Genomic DNA, 14,934 nt, shown 5'->3' on the forward strand with positions numbered 1-14,934 from the left:
ACCAGCTAAGTCATCAAGTACTATAACAAACAGATGTGGTAAGTGCATATCCTTGTCTTCTTCCCATCTTAATGTATTTAGTCTTTCATTGAGTAGCATGCTAGGCACAAGTTTTGTAGATGCTTTTTATCAAATTGAGGTAGTTTCCTTCTATTGCTGAGTTGTTTTTTTCGTCATAAATGGGTATTGAATTTTTTCAAATGCTTTCTTCAGATCAGTTGACATGCTCATGTACTTTTTCTTTTTTCTTCTTAATATGATAAATTACATTGACCAATTTTCAAATATTAAAGCAAGAGTCTTGCGTATCTGGAATAAAGCCCACTTCATTGTGTAAACAACTCAAATGTCTTTCCATGGTGAATGCATTACCAAACTGTGATACCTCTAAACAATGGAATATTATTTAGCAATACAAAGGAACAAATTATTGACACATACAACAACACTCATAGAGCTAAAGGGCAACATGTTGAGTTAAAGTCAGTCTCAAAAGGTTACAAATTGTATGACTCCACTGATATAACATTTTTACAGTGAGAAAATTATAGCAACAGAGAAACAAATCAGTGGACAGTAGGCATTAGATGAGGATGTAACATGTAACCTAATAAGGAGCAGCAAGAAGTTCCTTTGTGGGGCTTCCCTGGCGGCGCAGTGGTTGAGAATCTGCCTGCCAATGCAGCGGACATGGGTTCGAGCCCTGGTCTGGGAAGATCCCACATGCCATGGAGCAACTGGGCCCGTGAGCCACAACTACTGAGCCTGTGCGTCTGGAGCCTGTGCTCCGCAACAAGAGAGGCCACGACAGTGAGAGGCCCGCGCACCGCGATGAAGAGTGGCCCCCACTCGCCACAACTAGAGAAAGCCCTCCCACAGAAACAAAGACCCAACACAGCCAAAAATAAATTATTTAAAAAAAAAAAAAGAAGTTCCTTTGTGATATACATTCTATATCCTGATTGTGGTGATGGTAAAATGAATCTACATATGTAACACTTCATAAACAGAAAAGTAAAAAAAGGCATGTAAAAATTGTGAAATCTGAATACAGTCTGTACCTGAGTTAATAATACTGCTGCAATGTCAATTTCCTGGTTTAACAATGTACTAAGGTTACATAATAGGGAGAAGCTTACAGTACATGGGAATTCTCTGTATTGCTTTTGAAACTTCTTGTGAGTCTTAAAGTATTTTAAAATAAGACACTGTCTTTAAAATACAGTAGGAAAAAAAAAAGAGGGGTGTGACCTCTGAAAGATGAGTTAAGGAAGGCTTTGTTTTATAGAGAGGGAAAAACAAGTACCAAGTTTGTAGAAGGAAGCATAACAAGGCCATTGAATTTAAGCGTAGCTAAATTCAGAAACAAAGGGGAAGAGTAGAGGACGACAGTTTACAATTAAGAAAATCTGAATCTTCCTTCCTGGTTCTGACAGCATACAGAACCTCAAAGGTCATATTTAAGGCAACAAATGGGAAACAACTGAAGAGTTTTAAAGAGGGGGAGGGTAAAAAGGCATTATTAGTGATGTTTTGTCACATTCTAATTGTAGTGAAGAATGGAGCAGGGGAAGTGAAGAAGCTCTCTAGCCACTGTTGTAGTCTAGGAGTCGGTAATGGTAGCTTGGTGTAGGGTGGTGGTGGCAATAGAAATGGAGAAGAGTAGATAGATTTGAGGTGTATCATAGAGCATAAAATTGATGGAAAATGGTCATGACTTAAAAGACTGAACACGTCCATTAGATTTGTGACATGGAACTAAACTATTTCAAAGGAACAATGCAAGGGGTGAAGGGAATGCCAGACTGGAGCAATTTAAAGAATGGGAAAACAGACATGAGTTTAGACAAGTGAGGAAATTTGGCTGTAAAAAGAGAAAACTGGGTAGTGGCTGGAGTGGGACTGTGGAAATGAAGGAAGATGTTTTAAAAAGTGGTAGCAAACTGAGCATATTTTAGCGTTAATAGGAAGAATCTAGTTGAAATAAAAAAGAAGAGGTAATGAAGAAAAAAATAGTTTAAGGACAAATGTGAAGAAAAGACGAAGTTTTGGGAAGTCAGGAAGGGAGTGTGGCAAATTCACGAAGCTAAAGTATGGCTAAAGCATAAAAAATGAGGAAGACAGTGGTGGGAAATAGCTCAGAAAAGGGTAGGGCCAATTTCTTTTACTCTAAGAGGAAAAGAGGTGAATTTGGGCACAAGAATGTCATACTGGATATGTTTTTATCTCATGACTTCTCTTTTTCTCTGTGAAACAGTAAGAGAGCCTTGTTAGTTAACTAGGGCTGCCTTAATAAAGTACACAGAGGACTGGGTGTCTTAAAACAACAGAAATTTATTTCATCACAGTTCTAAAGGCCAGAAGTCCAAGATCAAGGTGTCAGCAGGGTTGATTTCTTCTGAGGAAACTCTCCTTATCTTGTAGATGCACATCTTGTCTTCGTCTTCTCATGGTCCTTCCACTGTATGTCTGTGTCCTAATCTCTCCTTATAAAGATATCAATCATATTGAATTAGGGCTCACCAATATGACCTAATTTTACTTAATGACCACTTTAAAGACTCAATCTCCAGATAAAGTCACATTCAGAGGCACCAGGGCTTAGAACTTCAAATATGAAATTTTGGGGAAGACACAATTCAGCCTATAAAAGAGGTTACTTGCCAAGAATGAGAAGAGAGATAGGATAAATTACAGGTTCAAAGTGAAAGAGGTTTGAAATAGTTCCAAATAGTTTGAAATACTTCTCACATTAACTATAAATGAAGTAACATCTTTAATGGGTAATTCTGTTTAAATTCAATTTAATTAAAAATGAAATTCTGACTTCATTATTCCATTAAAAAATTCTTTTACAAGCCAGAAAATCTGAATTCTAGTCCTTGCTCTGCTAACAAGCAATGTCCTTTAGATATATCTGGCTCTCATTTTTGTCAAGGAACAACCTATCAGAGACTAGATATATGCCTTAGAATATGCTAGAAGGAGCACTGACTTGGGAACGCCTGACATCCTGGTCCAATTACCTGCTCTGTCACAGAAGAGCTTAATTTCTCAGAACCTCACTTCCTCATCCTAAAATGCAGAACAACTAAATCTCTCTAAAGTCCCTCCTACACTCCTACTATAGTTCTTTGAATTTAAATGTTACTTTGAGGATAAAGGGATTATAGCATTAAAGAAAAAAAATTCTTCTAAATATTTGATAATAAAAATTGTATGCTTCCAACATATTGAAACATTGATTTTCCATTTCAACTTTTTCTACTTCCTCCTCTGTTCCCAAGTCAATATTATCCTCATGATTAAAGACATTCTAAATATGCCTTTTTCTCACCTCTGTTGGCTTAAATACTAGGTGCTGAGTTGGAACAAGATACTACTTCTTTTGTTACATGTAATTATCTACTTAATTTTAAATCATTAAATTCTAAAATAGCATCCCTAGCATGTCTAAGATAAGAGTTTTGCATCTTAAAAAAAAAAAAAGCTGAATGATGGATATATTAGTCAGAAACATATATGGCTAAAGTAACAAAAAATAAAACAATGGCTTAACAATCAAGAGTTTGTTTTTCTCATGTAGTTAGTGCAGAAGCTGGCAATTGCTCTTGTTGGTTCAAGAGTTCAGCCAATCAGGGACCCAGGCTCCCAGTAATCTTTCTACGGAACCATCTCTGAAATACAGCTTTAATTCTCATATTTGCTATTTCATGCTTGTAAGATGGCTATTATACCTCCAGGCTTGTTGTCGGCATTCATGGCCAGAAGAGGCTAAAAAGCCTCAGCTCACAAAACTTGTGACTTTTTAATTTGAAAGAAAGGCCCTTCCCCACAGCTTCTGTTCATTTCATTAGCCCTAATTAGGCCACATGCCCAGATTTTGGATATCTGCACTTTCAAATATGGCGGCCATGAATCACATGCAGCTATTAAAATTAAAATTAAATTAAAAATTCCATTTCTCGGTTGTCCTGGCTACATTTCAAGTGCTTAATAGCCACATACAGCTAGTGGCTACCACATTAGGTAGCACAAATATGGAATATTTCCTTCAATGCAAAAAGTTCTGCCTTGGCATATCACGGACCATATGGAATGAAACCACTTCTCTTTCAGATCAATCATGATACTTCCCACAGGGATCTGTGCTCCTATCTGAACAACATAGGATACTGTTAACACGGAAGGAGGTAAAAGCAGTTGGGTGGGCAACTGTCTGCCACAATGAGATTATCACCATATGTAATTGAATTTTATAAATTATTGCACATTAACAATGTACTTAATAAATAAAAAATTCCTGGCAAGGAGGTATTAAAATTAGAAAAAATATAGTGAAACTAAAGGCTGACAGTTATAAGGGACACTAAATTACTTATTACAAAAATATTGCTAAAGTAAACACTACTCTAGTGACTCATGGGAGGAGATTAAAGGAAAGAAAGGTAGTGGAATAATATGTGGGCACTATTTTCTTTATAGCAAACAAATCTGAAATGTCTGATTGTGTTGAAAATGGTCACTAAATTCATGGGCAAAAACAGTGTATCTTGTGATAACAATTATTAATTTATAAGAATAGTCTTCATATGGGAAGAGTTATTTCACATCTGCCCATTACTCAGGGCAAAATAAAATGAAAAAAACTGCAAAATGAAAGAATTAGACTAGATGTGGAGAATAATTTACTAACAGAATAACTGAAAAGGTTAAAAAGCTGATACTGACAATAGTTTTCTTCCTTAAGACTTCCAGGTTGTCAATTCTTCCATGATCTCCAATTTGTGCAAATAAAGCAATAACAAGCATGCCGGAGTCTCTGTATTATGTTGGTAATTAATTAATTAAAATTTATATATGTATTTCTATATGTAATATATGTTATGTATATAAATTACAAACTAATATTAACAATATTTGCCCTGAATGAACAACTGCCTATTTTAAAAACTGATTTGTGTCTGAATAAAGTGGTTAACTCTCAAAGTTCTTTCTATTCTATTGTGAAACATGCAAAATACTGCTAAAGGTAGTGTAATGGTTGTTCACTATGAAAAGAGAAAAAAAGGAAGAAGAAATTCTAATTATTATTACTGAGGAGTAATGAGATATGAGAACTGTAAAAAATTTCCTTCTAGTTTATTCTTATTTTTCCCTAAAGTAAAAATAACTAAGCCACTGAAACCCCTTTATCCCTATTATCTATGTTCTCTAAAAATTATGCCTTTTACATAGAGTTGAAAGTTGGATAAATATTATTTTCATAAGCGTTAAATTTGAATATCATAACATACATGAACCTTAAACCATTTTATAGGTAAAAAAAAATCTGTTATGTCCCATAGCAAAACAAAATTTTATAAAAAGATAGTGCTGAACTTTGGAGAATGATATATATTTTAATCAAGATTTATCAGAATAACATTACAGCATATAAAATAATAGCCCACTGGAATACAGAGCGAAACCCAACCTGACGCTATAAAAAGAATGAAAATAATTTGCCAGCATTTTGCTTCTGTCACCTATATATGCTATGTATTTCCTATCACAAATAAAAAGGAGTTAACTAGAAATCGAGTTCTAAAACAATATAGTCACTCACTATTTGACTATAACAAAAAGAATCTAGAATTTTCATATGCAAGTTTAATAAATCATCAGTTTATTTAACAAGGTTATTTCTATATCAGATTGTGGTTTAAAAGCAGTTATATATGTATGATATGGAAAGAATGATGTACAATCAGTAAGAATCTTGTCAAATCTCTCTTCCATCGGCTTTCCCCATCTTCCTGCTTAGCAATAAATGGCATTTTTAGGTTTATATTATCACATTCTTTACAACTGCCTTCTTAGCAGAAAATCAGTATATAAATAGCACTGAGCATCTAGTAAATAGGTCACAAACCAGTGAGCTCAATTTTACAGTTGTGAAATGTAATGTGAAAGAGTTTTTGAAACCTTAAGACTGGGTGATCTGCAGTGTTTCCAGCATGTCTTCGACTGCCTTGAGAGAGTATTTGGTTTCCTTCTTACTTCGACCTGCAAACTAATTTTTAGAAAATGCAATTAGGCTCAATTTCAGTGGCAGGTTCAAAATCACAGTCTTTCAAATTGTTAGAGAGTTAACATTATCTATTTTATCACTAGCATGAAATCAGATATGTTCTTTTTCTTCAATAAAAAACAAAATTTGGGTTTTAAGGACATTTTCATTAAGGTTTCATCTTCAACTGACGTATATAAAAATTTCCATGTGAAATTGGCCAGTTTAAATGTTTAAGTAGTATGATAACCTATAAAAACATTAATATGATTTTCAAACTGTACTCCCTCTTCAGACCAGAAAAGCTTTATGAAATAAAAAGCATAATTTAGAAATGAAATTTAGCTTATATTTATGTAGGAATGTGGACTACTTGTGTGGCCTTCTAATCAACTTTTTACAATTTCAAACAAAGGTAAAATACAAACGTAAAGAAGTGTTATCAAACATTTTAGAGTTGCAAGAATTCTCCAAAACTACTTAGAGTGGGCTGCAATTTTTAAAAATTTCCCAGATTTATTAGTTGACTAGATAATATCATGTTTCTGCAGCAAAAACCTATCAAATAAAACTCTATGCTACATATTAAACGTTTTAAAACATGCATTTTTAGTTTATTAAGTCATAATTTATTTTATAATACCAATTTGGGATTGGATTTTACAATAAAAACAAAACATAGTGCATTAAATACTATCTTTGTACATTTAAAAGCAAATTCATGTGTATTAAATTCAATATAGTGCATGGTAACTGTTGAATACCCCATGCTGATTTCAAAATGAGTTTTCTAACTAGACTGCCAATTCCCATCATTTATCAGTTTGACTTAACACTACAGATTTACTAGATAAGTATATATTCCTTGTTAAGGAAGGGGAAGGTTTATTATAACTATATTACCTGTTTTTCCCCTGGTTAAAGTATTAACATTTTCTATTAGCAACATACAGTATTTTCAAGTTAACATCTAAGCACTCAGTATACTTTCAAGTGACTGATCTTTCCTTCAAATATCAATGCTGTCTTAGGTACTTAGTACTTGATTTATGATGTGTTCCTTCTCTTTTGTAATTAACTTAATTTGGCAAACTTCTTGTGACCTGTTGAGAAAGATTAAGTGATCAAGCACAGGTAACATCGTAGAAGCAATAGGCTTCAGGAATTGGTAACCTGCCTCTGACCTCTCTGGCTGCAGCTTAACATTATGATTCTCCTATTTCCTAAACCATTAGCTTCTGTGGTTGAATCTTGATTTGATAGAGTAACTAAAGGGGATTTCTAGAGGAAATGCCGGGGAAAGAGAAAAAGCTTCTTGTAAGAATCAAGATCACTTTGCCTTTCATAAGACATTATTAATTTAAGGAATTCAAATGCTGAATATACAGGCCATAATTTAAAAATATGGCAATAGCAACACCACATTTAAAACTCTGCCCTTTCATAATTTCCCTTGGTGAGTAAAGGATGTGTGGAGTGTGCTTATTACTCCTATTACCCAGTTGATAGAGTCACTTTCACAAGGACTTACCAAGAACAGAAAGCCTTTTCTTTTACCACTGCCTACCCAAAGTAAACAGGAATTGTCCTAATCAGATACTTAAAGGTCTAATTCTAAGAAAAAGCTTTTGATGGGTTGGGGGAAGGGGTACAACATAGGACACCTAATTTTTTAAATGGAAAATAAAAATGAAAAATTTGTGTAGCGCTGAAGTCATAGTATTTTAAAATATAGCATTTTTCTTGATTTGTATTTAAATGTAATAAAAGTAATAATAAATAGAAATTTGTGATTTTTAAAATTAGCTAATTTTAGAAAACCACCTAAGATTGTGTATCAACACTACTGACAACCAGTGCAATTTAGAATAAACCAAACGAACTTGTGTCAAAACAAATAAAAAGAAAGTTGGAAATATAAATCTATCACTTCAAATTTTACCTGACATGCAATTATTTTGTCTATTCTAGAATTATATGGCAATTTAACTGATTAAGCCAGAATCCTATTTTTCCCTCAAATCATGATTTAATTTTCTATTTCCCAAAAGGATAGTAACAGAATCACCTCTGCAATCACAAATAACATATGGATCACTAGCACAGACGAATTTAACAGAGTACCAAAGAAGCATTTATCTGGAAAATTACTGTGAGTAGGTTCACATTAAAGTTTTTCATGAGCATTAATCAAACTTGCCTGCCTCTACTGAACATGCTAAACCAATTACCTAACTGAAAAGCAAGTAGTAGCCATATTTTGTTTCATTAAGTAGAAACAAAGACAGAAAGCAGTTCTTAAAATCTCATTTTCTCTAATTTTTAAATGCCTAGAAAAACATTACAATAAGGAATACTTACTATACACTTTATACTTGTTTATATGCCTAGACATATAAAGTTCTCAATTAGATCCCAGAGATTTATTACTAAAATGTCAGTCTCTGAAAATTATACTTTTCCACATTAATCACAAATTCTGCATTATTTTTCACACAGATTTTGCTTAAGTAAACTTTTTTCATAATTTCCTGATGGATCTTAAAGAAAACTAACCAGAAAACCACTCAAATAATAAAAAATTGCTTATCAAATTCAAAGGTCAATGATTTACCCATTGTGATAACTGGAGTAAGTTGGGTTAAAATTCACAAATTTACAGTTTGTGGAAAATAATATGGGTGGACAAAGTAATAAGATAAATAAAATGGAGAAGTGGATTGATGAATCTCAGAAACATGCTGAGTGAAAGAAGCAATGCACAAAAGGGTACATAATCTATGATCTCATTTATATATAAAGTTCTAGTACAGGCAAAACTAATTTATAGTGATGAAAATCAAATCAGTGCTAGTCTGCAGTGTGGAATGGGGCTGACTACAAAGTGGCAGAGGTGACCTTTCTGGGCTGATGGAAACTGTATGTTTTGAATGGGATAGTGGTGAGAGAGGAGTATACATTTGTCAAAACTCAACTATACACTTAAAATGTGTGCATGTTATTGTATGTAAACTATACCTCAATAAAGTGGATAAAAAGAAAAATAAACAAAAACAGAAGGATGGAACTATGGAGTTATACAAAAGTGTAATAAACTGCCAAATGACCACATATTTCTCTTCCGATTGAGAGGTGAAATATTATATCCCCTGTATCTGGGTTCACCATGTGACTTGTTTTGCTCAATGGAATATTAGCCATATGTGACATAACCGGAGGCTCTGGAGTTTGCCTGTTTGCTGCTCCTGGAACCCTGAAACCATCATGTGAATAAGTCCAAGTTAGCTTGCCAAATGGGAAATACAAGGCCCAGCACCCCCAGCTGACAGAGAGCCAACCATCAGACATTTAAGTGAGGCCATCAACCACTAGCATAGAGGGGAAAAGAAAATAAGTCCACTATAGACCTGTAGAATTACTCAACTGAGCACAAGCCTACATGATACCTACAGATTCATAAGCAAATAAGTCGTTATTTTAAACCACTATGTTAGCAAAAGGCAATAGATACAAATATTTATGAAATCTGATTCACATGAAGAAAACCACCAACTTCTGTAGAAAAAGAATAGAGATGAAAATTTCAAAAGCAACAAAAGATTTTATTTAAAACCCGTTACGGGGACTTCCCTGGTGGTCCAGTGGTTAAGACTCTGTGCTTCTATTGCAGGTGGCACAGGTTCGATCCCTGGTTAGGGAACTAAGATCCTGCATGCCGCGCAGAGCAGCCAAACAAAAACAAAAATAAACAAAAAAAATGTTACTAGTGTCTAGAGGCAAAAATAAATTTTGCATGATGGGTGATTCCTAATTGAGAGGTATTTTAGGCTGCTATACAGAAACCTGACATTATCAACTGAGAGATGTTATCTTTTTGGAGTGGTATCCAAGATGACAGAAACTTACAAAAATTCCTTATACTATCCTTTCCCTTAGAGTCAAGAAAAGGCAAATCATACCTTCAGGAAAGATGTGTAAAACATCACTGGGTACTATGGAGTTTATGGTGCCAAAGTCAAAGACTGAAGAGCACAGATGATATTCTCAGAGCTCTTTCCAAAAACACTAAGACTTTACAAAATAAGTCTATGAAAAGAGAATGGATCTAATAAGACAATTTTTAAAAATTTGTTTAAAGAGAATGGCAGGGAGGGAAAATATTACTAACGAATAGGGTTTGGATATATGAACAATGACTTAAAATATCGAAATGATGGATTCATGTCTAATGGTAAAGTGCATCTCATATGGCAGGGAAGGGCATGCTTGCCTGGTCTTGCATTACTGAAGAGACAGTGAAAACGAGGAAAAACAAACAAACAAACAAAATGAAACTCTAAATTTAGTTACTATGGAGAGCTTTGGGTCTGAAATGAAAAGGGAAACAAGTGAGGGTAGGATATCACTTGTTCACATGAGAAAATAACTAAGAAGGGAGTTGGAAACTATAATTACACTTTTAGAAACATTTATACCTGACATCTCTTTATAAAGGCAGTATATTGTGGCCATTAAGAGCACCAAACTTGGAGTCAGGCTGCCTAGGTTTGAAAATCGCTCCTGTTAATAACCAGTTATATCACCTTGGAGAAAGTTATTTAATCTTTCATGCCTTAATTTCCTCATTTGTAAAACAGGAAAAGTACCTACCTTATAATAAATTTTGTTTGCTATTATAACTGTTATTGTTGTTACTGCTATTGTAATTGCAATAAAAATAGCAGACATAATAAAGTGAACTTACAGCATGCAATTAGTAAACAATATAAGGTGTATTACTGTGATATGGTAAAAAGTATGTATCAACTCCTTTAATACTCAGAAAACTTTTATTATGTCCATCTTGCAAATGAAAAGTTAGGCCCAGAGATGGTATGTAATTTGTCCATGGCCACATGTCAGAGCCAAACTTGGAAGCCAGACGATACAGCTCGCGCATCTGTGTTCTCTCTCAACTATTATAAGGTAGCAGCTTCCAGAGAATGGGACTCATGACAGAATACAGAGATAGAAACACTGGAAAGCTATGCAGGGGGGAAACAGACCTCTATTTTCATATAATACATAAAAATCAGTTCCAAATGGATTGTGGATCTAAATGTGAAAAGTAGAAGAAAAAAAACTCCAAAGACACACAAGATTATCTTTATGACCATCAGTAGCAAATGATTTCTTAAGCAGAACATAAAAGACAAACCATAAGGGAAATGAACGATTAGGGTGAAGATAATCTTCAAAACTTTCTTCATCAAAATCATTTGAGAGTGATTGCAACTAAGGAGTTAAAAAGATCTGCTACACATATAATGAACAAAGGGCCCATAATCAAAAAAACTAAAAAACAAAATAAAAAGTCATAAACCAATGAAAAACATAGACTTCACGTAAGAAGATATCCAAACAGCCAATAAACATATGAAAAAGTGTTCAACCTCACTGGTCATCAGGGAGATACAAAACAAAACCATGAAGATACCACTACACATATACCAGAATGACTATAATTACAAAAACTGACAGAAGGATGTGTTGGTGAAAATGTGGAACTATGAGAACGCTCAAACACTGCTGGTGAGACTATAAACAAGTAATCTGGAAAACCAGCTTTATCTACTTCAGTTAGATATATATACATCCTATGACACAGTATTTCCACTCAAAGGTATACAGCCCTAAGAAGTACATGTACATATACACCAAGAGACTTGTACAGCAATATCAGTGTAGTATTATTCATAATAGCCCCAAACAGGAAATAATCCAAACGCCTATCAACAACTGAATAAACGGGCTTCCCTGGTGGCACAGTGGCTGAGAATCCGCCTGCCAATGCAGGGGACACAGGTTCGAGCCCCGGTCCAGGAAGATCCCACATGCCGTGGAGCAACTAAGCCCATGTGCCACAACTACTGAGACTGTGCTCTAAAGCCCGTGAGCCACAACTACTTAGCCTGCGTGGTGCAACTACTGAAGCCCGTGTGCCTGGAGCCCGTGCTCCGCAACAAGAAAAGCCACCACAATGAGAAGCCCGCACACTGCAAAGAAGAGTAGCCCCCGCTTGCCACAATTAGAGAAAGCCCGTGAGCAGCGACGAAGATGCAACACAGCCAAATATAAATAAGTAAATAAAATAAATTTTTTAAAAAACTGAATAAATTATAGTATGTTCATATAATAGACTACAGTACAATGAAAATGAATGAACTACAAACTTAAAAAAATATAAAACTCATAAATCATGCAATAGGCCAGACAAAAATAAATACATACTGTATGATTCTATAAATTTCAAAAAAAAAAAGCCAGAACTATGGGATTATAAATTTGTACTTTTGAGGGGAATACAAGGAGTAGAATTTGAAAGAAGGTTCCAGGAAGGTTTTGGGGTGCTGTAATGTTTCTATTTATTGACCTGGATACATTTACTTGTATAATTCATTGGAATGTATCTTTGTGACTTGGGTTCATTTTTCCATGTATGTTATAATTTAATAAAAATTGATTTTAGAAATATAGTCATGCCAGGTCAAAAAAAGCACTCTCTGAGCAGCTAGTTGTTTCTCAAAAATATCTTAAAAACAATGATGTCGTTTGCACACTATTATTTTCATATTATCCAAGTCTTATTTATTTATTTATTTATTTTGCGGTACGTGGGCTTCTCACTGTTGTGGCCTCTCCCATTGCGGAGCACCGGCTCCGGATGCGCAGGCTCAGCGGCCATGGCTCACGGGCCCAGCTGCTCTGCAGCATGTGGGATCTTCCCGGACTGGGGCACGAACCCATGTCCCCTGCATCGGCAGGCGCACTCTCAACCACTGCGTAACCAGGGAAGCCCCCAAGTCTTATTTTTAAATCACAAACTATCCCTCCCTCCCTCGCAACCCCCAACCCCCAAGCCTACTCTGTGTGGAACCCCTCGAGCCCTCTCAGATGGAGCCTTCTCCATTTGAAGAAGCATAGCTTAGCTAATATTTATAGATATTCTGACTTGCAATATGCCAACAGAACCAACATTCTCTATTTTATATAATAAAACTACACAAAAGTGACTAAATGGTGTGATCACAGCGCACTGAATTGTTTTAATCTCCCCAACCAGGAGTACAAAAACAAAGAAATAAACAGCACCAAAACCAAGACCAAAATAAGAGGAAACAAACCCAACAAAGACATCTTTCAAAAAAAACTATATTGCAGGCAATCCTTCAAAACCCTAGAAGGTTGTTATACCACCAACAGTAGCAGGACCTACAAAAGCTCAACAGCTATGTGGTAGGCACTACAGGATGTAAAAGAGGACAACCTACTACTCTATAAGCCACCGAAGTAAAAAGAAGTATGAACTGATGCAATGGCTTGCAAAACTAGGACAGTCTCATAGGCTCCAAATCAAAGTATAAAGAACTGCATGCAGGGCTTCCCTGGTGGCACAGTGGTTGAGAATCTGCCTACTAATGCAGGGGACATGGGTTCGAGCCCTGGTCTGGGAGGATCCCACATGCCGCGGAGCAACTAAGCCCGTGAGCCACAACTACTGAGCCTGCGCATCTGGAGCCTGTGCTCCGCAACAGGAGAGGCCGCGATAGTGAGAGGCCCCGCGCACCGCAATGAAGAGTGACCCTCGCTTGCCACAACTAGAGAAAGCCCACGCACAGAAACAAAGACACAACACAGCAAAAATAAATAAATAAAATAAATTAATAAACTCCTACCCCCAACATCTTCAAAAAACAAAAAAAAAAAAACTGCATGCAAACGTGACCTTAAACAAATCTAATAGTCTAAGACCTCAAAATCTCTGAATTATCCAGCAAACACCCTCTTCCAAAAGGAAAAAAACCTCAAACTGAAAGAAAACTACAGAAACTGAAACCAAATTTAACAGGGCAGAAACACTGGGGTTAAGAGGGAGAGATGGTTCAGATAAGGGGAGAAGGGGAGGCTGGGAGGTAGTGATGCCCAGAGGCAGAAAATCCCAGAAGAAAAAACAACAACAACAAAATGTAACATTTAAAACTGAGAACACCACCTCAAAATTCAAGATCTGTAGACCGGTAGGGGTAGAACACAGGGAGGCCTGCAGCCAGAAAAATCATTCTGAACCTGACCTAGTTCTAAGAAAGACTAGATATATAGAGAGGTCATATTTGAGTTCTCTGTAACAAAGAAGAGGAAACATATAAACTACCAGAAAAAAAAGAAGAGAATAAAATACAGAAAATGACAGATGGATTTGAAAAAAAAATGAATGATAAAAGGAAGTGTGAAAGGAGATCCAATAAACTTATAGTTGGAGACCTGAAAAAGAAAACTTAAGGAATCAAGCAAAAAAAATTCAAAATCATAATTCTAAAAGCAACTTTCCTCAAACTAAAAGAGGACTGAATCCAAATATTAAAAAGGTCTATAGTGTATTTGGGAAGACCGACCCAAGAATATCAACAAAACATTATCATAGTGAAACTACTGGATTTTAAAGATAAAGAAAAAAATTCCTTTGGGCAACCTGACAAAAAGTGCAAGTCACTTATTAGAGAAAGAAAATCAGGATGGCATGAAACTTGTTGACAGCAATATTTTATCCTAAAAAAAAAGGAACAATATGCTTAATACTTAGGTAAATGTATTTAATAGCAAAGGATGTATAAAAAGTCAAATTGTCCTTCAAATATAAAGACTATAGACAGATAAGTTACAAACATGAAAGATGTAAGAAGGTGAGTTTTTCCATGAGTCTTTCCTGAAGAATCTCCTAGGGATGAGCTTCAGTAAACTAAAAAATGAGGGGAGATGTTTCAGATAAGATCTGACTGTAAACAGAGTACATAAACTTTGTTATATAGTCTTGTTAGTTTACTTTTAGGATTTTCTTCCTCTTT

General features: G+C 35.2%; 1 protein-coding gene across 1 annotated transcript in view; it reads right to left on the minus strand.

The window, feature by feature from the left end:
- Positions 1-2,314: 2,314 nt before the first annotated feature.
- Positions 2,315-14,934, minus strand: part of EMC2 (ER membrane protein complex subunit 2) — a 51,977-nt gene continuing 39,357 nt past the window's right edge. Inside the window, exons 11-12 of the mRNA XM_024756338.1 lie at positions 5,968-6,055; positions 2,315-2,486 (exon numbers count right to left, since the gene is read on the minus strand). Of these exons, the coding sequence (XP_024612106.1) occupies positions 5,969-6,055 (87 nt within the window). The 3' untranslated portion in view covers positions 2,315-2,486; position 5,968. The remainder of the gene's footprint in view (positions 2,487-5,967; positions 6,056-14,934) is intronic.

This window comes from Neophocaena asiaeorientalis, unplaced genomic scaffold, assembly GCF_003031525.2.
Source record: "Neophocaena asiaeorientalis asiaeorientalis breed wild unplaced genomic scaffold, Neophocaena_asiaeorientalis_V1.1 scaffold496, whole genome shotgun sequence".
NCBI classification, from domain to species: Eukaryota; Metazoa; Chordata; class Mammalia; order Artiodactyla; family Phocoenidae; genus Neophocaena; species Neophocaena asiaeorientalis.